The sequence below is a fragment of the Urocampus carinirostris genome, chromosome 6 (assembly GCF_059441175.1).
Source record: "Urocampus carinirostris isolate Australia breed hairy pipefish chromosome 6, RoL_Ucar_1.0, whole genome shotgun sequence".
Taxonomy (NCBI): Eukaryota; Metazoa; Chordata; class Actinopteri; order Syngnathiformes; family Syngnathidae; genus Urocampus; species Urocampus carinirostris.
The window spans coordinates 2,462,501-2,477,500 of NC_142354.1; the positions used below are offsets into that span (position 1 = coordinate 2,462,501).

At 39.5% G+C, this 15,000-nt stretch overlaps 1 protein-coding gene and 1 pseudogene across 1 annotated transcript in view; both read right to left on the reverse strand.

Annotated features, from left to right (window-relative positions):
* Positions 1-5,487: 5,487 nt before the first annotated feature.
* On the reverse strand, positions 5,488-5,655 carry LOC148363539 (U2 spliceosomal RNA; annotated as a pseudogene).
* Positions 5,656-5,786: 131 nt separating this feature from the next.
* rbl1 (retinoblastoma-like 1 (p107)) overlaps positions 5,787-15,000 on the reverse strand; it is a 64,207-nt gene continuing 54,993 nt past the window's right edge. The window contains exons 19-21 of the mRNA XM_088337461.1: positions 14,838-14,983; positions 13,502-13,666; positions 5,787-8,019 (exon numbers count right to left, since the gene is read on the reverse strand). Coding sequence (XP_088193587.1) covers positions 7,828-8,019; positions 13,502-13,666; positions 14,838-14,983 — 503 coding nt within the window. The 3' untranslated portion in view covers positions 5,787-7,827. The remainder of the gene's footprint in view (positions 8,020-13,501; positions 13,667-14,837; positions 14,984-15,000) is intronic.

Here is a 15,000-nt window from a genome sequence, read left to right on the forward strand (position 1 = left end):
TAGAACTTTAGTTTGAACTTTAGAAAACAAATATAAAACAAAACAACAGTTCAAAATCTAAAAACAATGTTAACATATCATGTCCGGAAAGCATATGCATGTATGAATGTACATATTTATATTGGTTCTGTGGATGCACAGTCACTTCATCATCATTATAATCACCATCATCATTTTCAACGTAATATTCGTCATCATTGCTGTCACCATACATTTCAGCAGACGATATAATCATAGTACTGTATCTATTTTGATAACCATAATTCTCAATGGTACTCATGGTGACAACTCACTGTTTTGTGGTGTGTGTTGTCCATCATACAAGGAATCTTTGGACCTGCATGGGCGAAGGGGGTCCCCCCCAGGCAGCAGGACAATCCATGTCTAAGTGACAAGACAGATACCTCCAGCATCAAAACTCACACTTGCCTGCCCTAACTATGAGTTGTGCAGGTATGTCTGTTTGTTGTTCTTATTAAAACTCTCTGTCATTGAATCTCCATTTATTTATTTTTTGTAGTTTTCACCATTATCACCAACAAATATTCTCCATATTGTTTATTTTTATCACTATAGATCTAGATTGTAATAAATTTGCATAATATAAAGCATGATATAAAGATGACAGCAATAGAATAACAATGTTCAATAATACCATTAAGAATAGCTATGTAGTTTATAATGATAATTATAATAAAGATAATAACAATTACAATAACAACAAAGTCATAGTCATGTTAATATTTATAATAACAAGCCTAATTATTAGCTTGACCCATCTATTGACTGTAAAAGGCTTCTGTTCACTAACATTATTTGGATACCAATAATACCAATAATACTAATAATACTAATAATAACTAATAGTCATCCATCCATTATCTGCACCGCTTAAACTCAGTAGGGTCGCGGGGGTGCTGGAGCCCATCCCAGCTATCTTCGGGCAGTGGGCAGGGGACACCCTGAACTGGTTGCCAGCCAGTCGCTGGGCACACAGGGACAGACAACTCGCTCGCACATTAACACCTAGGGATAATTTGAACCGGCCAATTAACCTGAAATGCATGTTTTTGGAATGTGGGAGGAAACCGGAATGCCCAGAGGAAACCCATGCAAGCACAGGGAGAACATGCAAACCCCACACAGGAGGTTTGATCTCACGATCTCAGAACTGTGCCACACACGCGCTAACCACTGCCCCGCCGTGCTGCCCTTGTCACATATTAGTGATATAATATTCATCATCATCATCATCATCACCATAATAATAGTTATAATAATAATACTAAATTATTTTAGTTTTACCTGTCTGTTTACTCTGTAATGCGAAATATATCTCAAAAATCAATAATAATGACAAAAATAACAATAGCGATAATAACAGTCAACAAACGTTATAATAATAACAATTGTCCATCCATTATCTGCACCACTTATCCTCAGTAGGGTTGCGGGGTTGCTGGAGCCCATCCCAGCTATCTTCGGGCAGTGGGCCGGGGACACCCTGAGCTGGTTGCCAGCCAGTCACAGGGCACACAGAGACGGACAACTCACTCGCTCATTCACACCAAGGGACAATTTGATTCGGCCAATTAACCTAACATGCATGTTTTTTGTAATGTGGGAGGAAACCGGTATGCCCAGAGAAAACCCACGCAAAAACATGGGGAGAACATGCAAACTCCACACAGGAAGGTTTGATCCCATAATCTCAGAACTGTTCCGCACACGCGCTAACCACTGCGCTGCCGTGCTGCCAATAACAATTATATGATATGAATAATAATAACAAGGTTAACTATTGGCTTAAACTATCCATATGCAATGGTTCTTATCTCCAAACATCATCAAACCCAGTTTTCTTCCTCTTAGTACTTTGACTATATTGTTTTCTTTTTTTCTTGTTTTTAACACTGCATATTTGGACATTGTTTGAGCTCATCCTGTAATTTGCTCCATATACAGACCCACACAAACTTTTCCTGGTGGTTCTCACGGGTTGGATTTTAAACTTTCTAAATCCCCTCAAAATGTAGAAAATTTGCAAGAGTTCTATTCCATCACAGTCATATGTACTCAAGAAAAGAGCCATACATGGCTCACGAGGCCTAGGTTCCCGTCCTCTGTTCCACTAAACAGTGAAGAAAAAAAGTATTTAAACACACTGCTATTTTGATGTTCCTCCCACTTGGAAATCATGAATGCCAGCAATTTTGTAAAACCGTGTATTATTTTGCAAGAAAGACGAAAAGGCTTACAGCACCTGGCATTCCCAGGTGGTCTTCAATCCAAGGACTAAACAGGCCTGACCCTACTTACTTCCGATATCTGACGGGATCGGGCGTTCTTGGGGTCGAATGGCAGTAAACTGAACAACAGCGTCAATTTACAGATTTCATATGCTACGCCAATCCAGGGCAAGCGAGGCTGGGAAAAAAACTCTTGACAATTCGGTACTGTATATACAGTGAAGAAAATAGGTATTTGAACACGCTATTTTGCTATTTCTCCCTTTTAGAAATCATGAAGGGGACTGAAATCTTCATCGTAGGTGCATGTCCACTGAGAGAGAGATGAACTAAAAAGAAAAATCCAGAAATCACAATGCATGATTTTTTACCGATTTTTTTGTGTGATATAGCTGCAAATAAGTATTTGAACACCTGAGAAAATGAATGTAAATATTTGTTACAGTAGCCTTTGTTTGCTTTTACAAGGGTCAAAGGTTTCCTGTAGTCTTTCACCAGGTCTGCACCTTCTGCAGGAGGGATCTTGGCCCACTCCTCCACACAGATCTTCTCTAGATCAGTCAGGTTTCCGGGCTGTCGCTGAGACGCACGGATTTTGAGCTCCCTCCAAATACTGTATGTTTGATTGGGTTCTGGTCTGGAGACTGGCTGGACCATGCTAGAAACTTGATATGGTTCTTACGGAGGTTTTCCTGGCTGTGCCCTTTGGGTTGTTGTCATGTTGGAAGACCCAGCCACGATCCATCTTCAATGCGCTGACTGAGGGAAGGAGGTATCTCACAATACACGGCCCCAGTCATCTTTTTTTTAATGCAGTGCACTCGTCCTTTCCTAAGTGCAGAAAACATCCCCAAAGCATGCTGTTACCAACCCCACCCCTTCACAATAGGTATGGTGTTCTTGTGATTGTACTCTTCATTCTTCTTCTTTAAACATGCTTCGTGGAATTATGACCAAAAACTTCTACCTTGGTCTCATCTGACCACAAAACTTTCTCCCATGGCTCCTCTATATCATCCAAATGGTCATATACAAACTTAAGGCGGGCCTTGACATGTGCTGGTTTAAGCAGGGGAACCTTTCGTGCCATGCATGATTTTAAACCATGGGGTTTAGTGTACTACCTATAGTAACCTTGGAAACGGTGATCCCAGCTCTTTTCAGGTGATTGACCAACTCCTGTCGTGTAGTTCTGGCCTAAATCCTCACCTTTCTTAGAATCATTGAGACCCCACGAGGTGATATCTTGCATGGGGCTTTACTCCGATTGAGATTGACCATGTTTAGCTACTTCCATTTTCTAATGATTGCTCCAACAGTGGACCTTTTTTTACCAAGCCGCTTGCTCGGTAGCCCTTTCAAGCAGTGTCGAGGTGTACAATTTTGTCTCTTGTGTCTTTGGACAACTCTTTGGTATTCAGCATGTTACAAGTTACTGATTGTATGGGGTGGACAGGTGTCTTTATGCAGCTAACGACCTCAAACAGGTGCATCTGATTCAGGATGCTACATGGGGTGCAGGTGGACTTCTAATGGGCAGACTAACCGGTCTTTCAGGGTCAGAATTATACATGATACACAGGTGTTCAAATACTTATTTGCATTCTCACTCTTTCTCCATCACCGCCCTCCTTTATTTTGTAATTATCACATTCTTTTTTTCCTCCAAACACTTTAGTCTTTATCTCTATCATTGTCTCTTTTTCTGTCTCTCTTCTCTTTCTCCAAGTCTTTAATCTCTCTCTTTACTCTTTCTTTATAGCAATCCCTCCTTATTCTATCTTTCTCTCTCTAATCTACTAGTCCGCCCCCGAGCCCAAATTAGTTTTGACACCCCTGTTCTAGCGGGATAAGGTCTTAGTGTCATTGTAATGTACACATTTGAGACTAAAGTGCATACAAATAAATGTACGATGTAAATGTGAAACAAAGAGTTTTAGATAATTTTGATTTATTTTAATCAACTTCAATTCCATCTTAACCAATAAAGTTATGCACAGAAAAGATAAAGTAAAACATTTGCCAACAATGTGTAGATGCTACACACGCACGGAAATAGTCAAGCAGATTCAAACAATATAAAAATCCCTCAAAACAATGTAAAACGTTTTTGTGACAACCGAGCCAATTCTGATTGTCAGTCAGACAAAAATAAAATCAAACCCTTGCAGGTTTATCGTACTACTTGATTTGAGAGAAAGAGCCTACGTACATTTACGTAGCGTGCCAACAAATCATTCGCAGAATTTCATGCTAGTATTACCAAATATTAAAAGTTCTAATGTAGCAAATTTTAAGAAATAAAAAGCACTTTAAAAGACCAGAACTAGTTCAGTAACATGCATTTTGTTTTGTTTGCAGCTGCACATGTGACACGTTTTCAGCTTACCCCTCTTTGTAATAACTAGTCGTGTTAGCATTAGCATGTTGGTGTGAAAATATTTGCTCCGGAGTGACACGTCGAAATGAAAATTCGAAAACTTGTCCAGTTAAAGAGGCAACCTTAACCGTCACAATCCATGCAAGTGAGAAAGTGTTAAATGCAGAGGGGCCAATCACACGTGCTAAATCATGTGATGAATGCAGCATTAGCATCAGCGCTAACGAGTATTTTCCATACTATAAGGTGTAACTAAAAAGCCCAAATTTGACAGAAATTTGAAAATACCTCCTTATAACCCGGTGCGCCTTGTACATCGCAGAATAATGTGGACAATATTCGAAAGGCATACAGTATTTCTAGGTGTTTGTTACCATACAAGATACTGTATTTAAACAATGATTCTACGCCAACAGTCCAGTTAGAGGTAACATTACCTGTCACAACTGGTAATGCTAAAAAGAAAGTTTTGCTCCAGAGTGCCTAATCACACGTAACAAACAGTTCATACTATAGGGCGTAACTAAAAACCCCTAATTGGTCAGAAATGTCCAAAAGGCACCTTATTTATAGGTGTGCTTTGCCAGACACGATTTTACGGTACACTACTACATTTAAACAATGATCAACCGATTATGAACGCAGACCCAGATCGCAATATATTGAATGTAAATGGGATTCAAACCCAGCTCATGCAGGTGAAAGCGGGGATTTTGGGGTTTTTAAGGGTTATTGTTCTATCTTCGTTATTCATTATCGGTCAGTTCATAATACGATACAAAGCCTAGGAGCCGGGACACTTACTCTCAGCCAAAAGGCCAAGCTAAGGTCCTAGCCCTAAAGCCTTGCTGCGATCATTGCGAATGCACCGTTCCCGGAGGTACTGCAATACCGGGCCGATGCGTGGAGTGGACCGAGCAAGCTCTTATTCCATCTCCGAAATGCAAAAATCAAAGATCATGGCAAGAGGTACGGCCAAAAGGCCAAGCTAGCCCTAAAGCCTGGCCAAAAGGCCAAGCTAAGTACCTAGCATCAAGGCCAAGCTAAGGACCTGGCATCAAAGCCTTGGTGCCAATTCCTAACAATTAGACCAAGTGGAAAATCACAGCCAGAACCAATTGTACACAACTTTGTTATGCAGGTGAGGGGTTTTGGGGTTTTTAAGGGTTATTGATCTATCTTCGTTATTCATTATCCATTATCCGTTATCGGTCAGTTCATAATACGCTACAAAGCCTAGGAGCCGGGACACTTACTCTCAGCCAAAAGGCCAAGCTAAGGTCCTAGCCCTAAAGCCTTGCTGTAATCATTGAGCGATGACACAGTTTTCCTAGACCATCAGTGGTAAAGATGACATACAAAAAGTCAATAAAGGTTATCTCATTATCACACTATTTTTACTCATGGTCCCCAAAACACTGATTTGCATAGTGCATTCTGATAGGTTAAAGTCTCTCCACTTCTTCACTTGTTCATAAATAACATTACAATACAGAAAAAGAAAGTCTTACAACAAAATACTGTTCAAGATTTTACAGAATGTATATACTTTAAACCGCAACTAAATTGCATAGTATATTTTGTTCTGCATTATGATACGTTAAAAAGTCTCTCCATGTCTTCACCGGTCGTCAATAACATTGCGAAAGACAGAAACGGAAAACAGGAAGCCTTTAAACAAAATATTATACACTCTTTTTTTGTACATATACATATTAAACCACAACTGATATGCATAGTGTGTTTTGTTCTTAATTCTGATAGGTTGAACCATCTCTCCACTTTTTCACCTGTGATCAATAACTGCAGAAGACAGAAAAAGAAAACAAAGTCTTTCAAACAAAATATTAGACAAGCTGTTTTATGTACTTATACATATTGAATCACAACAGTAATGACGCACAGGTGAAAGAGTGTGCAGGCTGTTTAACCTCTCAGAATGCAGAACAAAATTCACTATCCAAGTCAGTGTTTGTGGCACTATGAGGAAATATTAAAATATGAGATAAAATCATACGCCATTGTGTTTGTCATCTTTACCATTGATGGTCTAGTGCAGGGGTCGGGAACCTTTTTGACTCAAAGAGCCATAAAAGCAAAAAATATTAATTTTATTTTGGGAAAGAGCCACACCATATATTATGAGACAAATTTACAAAATTGCTAAACCCGCACCCCAGACAAAAGCTTAGTCTTCAGCACATTTAATTTTGATGATTTGATAAAAATTATGAAAAGAGAATAATGCCAGAGCCCCTGTCCCAAAATCAACAAACATACCACTTTAAACTTGTCTCTTTCTTGCAATTACTCAAGATCGGTTAAACTCCTTTTGACCCTTTTTTTCATACATATTGGTTTCAAAACCAGATGCAAGCTGTTATTGTGTAAAAAGGTCACAACATTCTGCAAATAGGGAGCCTGATGAGCTCACTTTTGGCGCAGATGGCGTAGGGCGAGAGATGGGAGGGAGTGCTTGCGCTTTTTGCATGGCTCCACCCAGCCCTCCCACTCACCCAATCAAAAGACTAAGTTCTCTTCCGGTGTTTTGGCGTATTTACAGTGTGTTCTGTGGATTCATCATAAGGTATCTGAACACTGAACACAGATTATATAGTGAACTTTTATATAAAGGATTCTTTAGCGTTGTACAGCCAAAACGAGTTTTTTTTCCCCCCTTTTTTGTGTGACACCTTGACTGTAAATTGTAGTGAAAAACGTGCCCTATATATACTGCGAAGTAACGCCGGATGACTTAGCTCTGGATTGGCTTTGCGTGTACCTGAATAGGACGAACAACTCAAGTTTCGAATAGAATGGAGAAATTTTGCATGCAATCAAATTTGTCTCTGAGCCATAGATATTCATAGAAAGAGCCATATATGGCTCGCGAGCCATAGGTTCCCGACCCCTGGTCTAGTGGTTAATTGACAGCACTCTCACAACCGTGACCATGGTTAGATTCTCATTGGATGCATAATTTTGCAATACTTATTGACTGATCAATCACCGCACAGATTTATATTTTTTGTAAAGAGCCCAACAGTTGTACACGAATAAGCGGTCTCAATTTTACGTGCCTAAAAATATATGACAAAAGACTATTTTTGGGGGGTGCGCCTCATAGCCCAGTGCGCCTTATGATGCTGAAAAAAACGGTAACATTATTTGAGCGCATGCTAGTTTGGCGGCAGTTTGTCAATGGCTCGGCCTCTCCGAGACGACGTCTTGTAGCATCTTTGTCAAAATGTCTGGCGCATTGTTCTCAGGGCAGGCCCGCTTGCTAGGGGAGTCGCATGCTGATGACATCATCAATTCGCCCTCCATGCCGAGAGCTCTCTTGCGTCCATTGCAGCCTTGGCGCACCATGCGGTTGATGACCAATAAATCCTGTGGGAGAAAGCAAACATTTAGCCTGAGCAGTAGCTCAGGAGGTATTTCTGTCATATTCTTGCAGTATTTCTTTAGTGTTTTCGTAATATTACTGGAGTTGTATTTTTGTACTATTTCTGTCGTAAAATTTCTGTAGTAGTATATTTTTGTCGTAATATTTCTGCAGTGGTATTTTTTGAGTATTTCTGTAGTATTTTCATTGTAGTATTCTTGTAGTATGTCCCTACTATTTTTGTAATATTACTGTGGTTGTATTTATGTATTTCTGTTGTAATACTTTTGTATTCTAATATTACTGCAGTAGTATTTTTATAGAATTTCCAGTTTTTTTTTACTTTTCTGAATGAAAGCGAAAACTTTTTTAAGATCCCAGTTGTTAAAGACTAAATTTGACACTTAGTTTTGTAGTATTTATGAAGTATTTTTGTTGTAAACACAAAGGGACACGGGGACAAAGTTGGCACAAATAATCCCTACTTTTCCGAGTATTACTTTATATAATTTTATATATATACACATATAAAATCAATGTTTTTTGATCACATAGATCCTATTCGTTATGCATTTGCCCACCTTAATCCCCTAGGAATCCCCTAGGAATACTGTGTAATATTTGACAACTATATGTTGCTGTATTATGTAATGAGGTGAGCCTAATGTTATGTAAAATTCATACAAATTTCTCTCCCACCCTAACACTGAACACTGGCTCCCCCCAAGGTTGTGCACTGAGCCCCCTGCTTTTCACCCTCTACAGCTCCGACTGCTCACCGACCCACCCCACAAACACTATCATTAAGTTCGCTGACGATACCACCTTGATCGGCCTCATCTCTGAAGGGGACGAGGCGGCATACAGGGATGAGGTTGAGTCACTTTCAACGTGGTGTTCGGAAAACCACCTCATATTGAACACCACAAAAACAAAAGAACTGATTCTGGATTTCAGAAGGAATGGCAGGAATCCAGCACCACTCATCATAAAGGGAGACTGTGTAGAGAGAGTCCACTCGTTCAAATTCCTGGGCGTGCACATCTCCGACGACCTCTCCTGGTCTGCAAACACCAGAGCGGTGGTAGGGAAGGCCCAGCAGCGACTGCACTTCCTGAGATTGCTCAGGAAAAATAACCTAAAACAGCAGCTGCAGGTGTCCTTCTACAAAGCCACAGTGGAGAGCATCCTAACATACTGCATCACGGTGTGGTATGCTGGGTGCACAGCAGCAGACAGGAAAAAGCTCCAGAGGATCATCAAAACAGACCAGAGAATCGTCGGCTGCTCTCTGCCCAGTCTGGAGGACATTGCCTGCTCTCGCTACCTTAGCAGAGCAGAAAACATCATCAAGGACTTTTCTCACCCCGGCCACCATCTCTTCGACCTGCTGCCTTCCGGCAAGCGCTACAGGTCACACAAAGCAAAAACGAACAGACTCAGAGACAGTTTCTTCCCCACAGCCATTACCACCCTAAACAGACACCGCACAAAAAACTGAAAACTGTTGCAAAAAACTACCTCACACGTATGTAAAATGGTACTCACGTACATGCTGTCTGCACTATGTTTGTTCACTGCTCAAACAGACACCGCACAAAAAAACTGAAAACTCGTGCCAACACTACCTCATACGAATATAATGTTACTCATGTCTTGTTCCTGCACATGCCGACTGCACTATGTTTAATGCTCAAATTGCACAATGTCTGACCATTTCCTGTTTCTGCACTATGATGTCTATGTTTGCACCAATGCATATGCTGACTATTTTTGCACTATGATGACTTTGCACCAAATGCAATATTGCACAACCGTTACGATACCAACGTTATCACGACAACCCTGTATGTAACATCCCACATGCCGACATTTCTTGTGTAAATACCATGTAAATTATAACTATAGCCTTATCCCCCTTGTCTTATAACATTATCTTCTCTGTTCCTTTATCTTCTTGCTCATACCTCACTATGAATGTGTAAAACTGGAGTGTCATGCCCAATTTCGTTGTCACAATATGTTAGCCCATTTGTAGCAATGACAATAAAGGTATATTCTATTATATTCTATTCTATATTCTATGACCTAAAAGTACTTCCAAAAAATGCACATTTATTAGATAGTTCATGTATGTTTGCCTGTTTATATCATTTTTTAAAATCGATTAAGTTTTTTTAACCACTAAAAGGTGCCAAATAAAAACATTGTCCTTTTAAACAACAGACCACATTAGCATTAAACATTTAGACAAGATTACATTAGTTTTTGAGGGCCGATGCGAGCTTGCTAATCACATTAGCAGCTAATGTGATTAGCAAGCTCGCATCGGCCCTCAAAAGTCAAGTCAAGTTTATTTGTATAGCCCTTTATGACAAAGGGCTACACAGACCAGAGTTTATTGCAATCTACAGACCATTGTTACACCATCCCCTGATCTAAAACCTACACGAGGGCAAGGAAAAACTCAAAATCTCAACATGAGGTATATGAAGAAACCTTAAGAAGAGACCACACATGAGGTAATCCCCTCTCCAGGATGACCACGCTGCAACGGACGTTGCAATAACAAATAATACACAGATGTTGTCAACGTGAAATATAGGTCATTCATAAGCTATAGAATAGAAGTGTGTCTTAAGAAGCATGTAAATGCTGAAAAGAAGGGGGGCAAGTACTTAACCCTGTAGAACACCACACATTTAACATTAAAGGGCTCAGATGTCACTTCGCAGTACACAACGCGTCCTATCTGAGAGGTATCCCTTATGGATCTGATCCATAAGAGTACGGTTTCTGAGAGACCAATCCATCTTTCCAGCCTAATCACAGTTTTAAGCCTAGCATTAACCCTAGGACAACTAATCAGAGTAACTAATCACTGTGCAACAACTGTCAAAAACTAGTCACAATAGTGAGTTAACATAAGCACTCAAACATTAGCAAGCTAGCATTAGCCCTAAAAAACTTTAGAAAGATTATGTAAAATAAACATTTCTTGACCAACTTTTTTAAAAAATGCATTTTATTTGATAGTGTAGAAATAGACCATTTCTCTAGATAGTGTACATATATCTTTTAATTATTCCAACCAATATTGTTTTTTTAATGGATTCAAGTTTTGTTTACCACCAGGGAGCCACTTAATAATACTTAAAGTCCTTTTAAAATATCTGAGTGCATTTAGTGTTTTTACCAGATCAATTCGTAATAACTCTGAAAAGGTCATATAAGACTCAGCTTATAATATGTGCAATTGCCCAAAGTATTTTAAAAATATTTTGGTGATTGACTCAACCTAATTTAGCCTCACTTCTAATATCTACTTAATAATAAAGTTGGTAACAACATATTAAAAACACAAGTTACCGTATTTTCCGCACTATAAGGCGCACCTTACTACACTCCCGGTTGTAAGAAGACCATGGTTACGTATCATTATTGAACGTGATGGCTGCAAGAGAACTTAGGTGAGCTATGCGGCTTTATATTTTCCCGGTATTTTGTTTTAGAATGATCTTGATGTTTCTGTGATGAGTCTATTTTTAAACTAAATTCAATTAAAAGTGTTTATTGTCATATGCACAGTAAGAACCTCGTTTCCCTGCACAATAAAATTCTTATTTTGCTGGCGACACAGTTGCAAGCAAAAAATAAAATGGAAACTAAGAAATGTTTGGCATTTCTTGAATCCCAAGACTTTAACCTTACGAATGATATTTGGAACGATGCATTTGAGTGATTGGTGACATCGTACAGACACCGTTTCCGTACATGTCTGAGACACGTATTTGCTTCTTTGCAAGCTTTCGGATTGTTAAGGGGGTACTAAGTTTTGACTGAACTATCTGACTGTTTTGTCGACGTTCCCATTGTAGCGCCTTATAATCAGGTGCGCTTTATGTATGGAAAATATAGGACCAAAAACTATTTTTTGGGGGTGCGCCCTATAACCCGGTGTGCCTTATAGTGCGGAAAATACGGTATTTCAGAAATGCTAATGAAATGTTTAGTCTTTGGCACTAGTTCGTAATAAAAACAAGTTGCTCTCAGATGTAAAGCCCCTAACGATTCAAATATCATAAAAGCCACTCAGTCTTTGTATATTCGTCTTTCTCTTTCCGTGTCTCTCTGTTGTTTTCTCCTTCTCTCTGTCAGCATTTGTCTTTCTCCATCTCAGTCTCTCTCTTTCTGTGTCAAACTCTGTTTTTCTTTCTTTCTGCTTGTCTGTCTGTCTGTCTCTCTTTCAGTGTTTGTCTCTCAGTATCTGTCTTTCTCTATCTCTGTCTCTTTTGTCCCTGTCTGTTTTCTCTCTCTGTCACATTTGCGGTCTATCTGTCTCTTTCTGTCTGTCTGTGTCCGTCAGTTTTTTTTTCTGTCTCTGTCTCTCATTCAACTCTTTAGTTGATATTCCTGATAGCATAGCCATAGCATTTCTTCCAGATTATGCGACTTGTCACAAAAGTCAAAGGAAAAGGGTCTCAATTATTATATGCTGAGTTATATGCATGGCATCAAGATGTCCAAAGACACTAACCTTACAACACCAGTAACAAAAATTTGATATACTGGATCACAAATTGCATACCCCATTAATTACATAATTTACCAATTCTACTTGTTATTGCTAAACACCACCTTTGCTTGTATTTGCTTTTGTCATATGCTAAAGATTGCACAGTGATATACTCAAAGTACGACTAAAGCGGCCGCAGCAACTTACAAACTTAACGCCAGTAAATGTAGACCGCAATGGTTAATGTGGATGTTTATCTAATTTCCGCAAAACACATACAATACATACTTTGTCCATTCATTTTAAACAAATAAGACATTAATATCTATACACATTAGACATTAAATACTGGGATCCACTGCTACACCAATCTATGACTACAAAGTGACCGACGTCACATCAGACAAAGTCAACAGCCTGAAGCTCACAGTACCACATTCTTTCACCTAACAGCAGCGTGAACTTCAATTTAATAAAAATAAAACACTAAATGTGTTTCCTGTTCCCATTAATCCTCTGTACTTTATGTTGATAATGAGGCCACCCACACGCCTTTATTCATCTCAAACATTTTTCCAAATTAGTTTTTGGCTGTGGAAAAGGGACAACACCTCACCCCTAACAATCGGATACCTCTGAACTAAATTACAAGTGCCCCAGGCACATCGTCAAACCATTTTGATACAAAACACTGTACAAGAGTGTGGACCACATATGCATTGTTAGTAACACAAAGAAGGCTGACCTAAATCGGCAGCCACTGGCTGTCATCTACCTCACATTCTGAATGGCTAAAAACAAGCGCTGTCAGATGTATAAACTGCAGCTGCATTTGCGAGTGAATTGTTCCCAATTTCAAGCCCTGTCTGGACTCGTGAAGGGTGCACTGATGTTAAACTTTTTAAGGTGGGGCCGTCAGACTATCATCATGAGGGCCGCAAATGGCCCGTTGGTCACAAGTTTGAGACTACCTTGGAGGGGCTGCTGTTAACGCGGTACGTGAAGGAGTTTGACGTCAGTCCTCCCGCCGACGGTTTATGTGGCGACACATAAACACTATGATGTTGAGACACTCGGCGAGGCGACAGATTGTGGCAACGCACTGATGGAAAAGGAGAAAGGGGCGGGACGTCCGTCTGGAACAACACCAAGAGACAAGACCAAATATTAATTTCAAGTCATTTTGACTTGCCGTGTTTTCCGCACTATAAAGCGCACACCCAACACCCAGAATTAAGTCTTTTGTAATGATTTTTTTCCCACATATAATGCGCATAGAATAAAAACTACAGCAAGCGCTAGGGGCGCTCTAATAATTAATGAATACCATATTTGTCCTTTGATTGATCAGTTTAAATATATCGCTGATCACAATTGCATGCAACCGGAACCAACCCGGGCGGTAAGAGCCACTGTACCATGTAGATACGTAGACGATACACAAAAAGTATTTAGATTTTATTTCATTATAGCACTATTTTTACTCGTATTACCAGATACAAATGGCAGAGAATGGAGAACAAAGTGGTCCTGAAAGATAGAAATAAGCGCAAAAAAGCACAACGAGTCCACTAGACTACTAGGGTTACAGACAATACAAAAAAAGGAATTAGCTTTTATGTCAACATCATACTTTTTATTTTTTTTGTTATTATTGGGGCAGGCCGCAAGAATATTGTCAGACCTTAAACCGATTTATGGTACAGAAAAGGTTGGGGACCACTGAAATACAGTAATGTATCACCGACTAGCAAGGTCTTTATGAAGCGCACAAGATTCTGAACCAAACGAAGAGAAAGCCATCGAGGGGAATAATTGGGTCTTCTTAAAAGATATAAATGAACACATGGCTGCACGTATTGAATGTTCATTACTTACAATGCGAAGAAAAAAATTAAATACAATTATACACAGATTTTTAACCACTTTGTTTTTTTCCATTTCTCTTACATTAGTATCTGGTGCTGTGTCTAAATATAGTGTGATGATGAGATAAGACCTATTGCCTTTTTTCCACACGTATGGTACTGGCCTAGTGGATTTGGCACTTTTACCGTCGCTATCCGGGTTCGATCCCTGTTGCTATCATTGCCATGCAATTGTGGACATCGATAAATATCGACTGATCAATAATTGCACAAATATGATAATACACCAGTATACACCGATGCGTGTATTTCCATTTTTTTCCATACATAAGGTGCCCCAGATTATAAGATGTACGTTCAAGTTTTTGTCCAATTTGGGTGTGCCTTATAGTCTAGAAAATACGGTAATTGTTGCTTCCATGTGTTGTTGTGCACGTACTCGGTTGTCGTGTGAGTCGTATCTCATTGCAAAACTTTTCATCTTGACCACGTAGATGCTGTTGTAAAACTGAATTAAGTCTCCGCGTTCTTCCTCACATGATTGCTCTCCACCACCGCCGGAGGAGACGTACGTCTTTTCGGCTGCTGTGAAAGTTGATGTC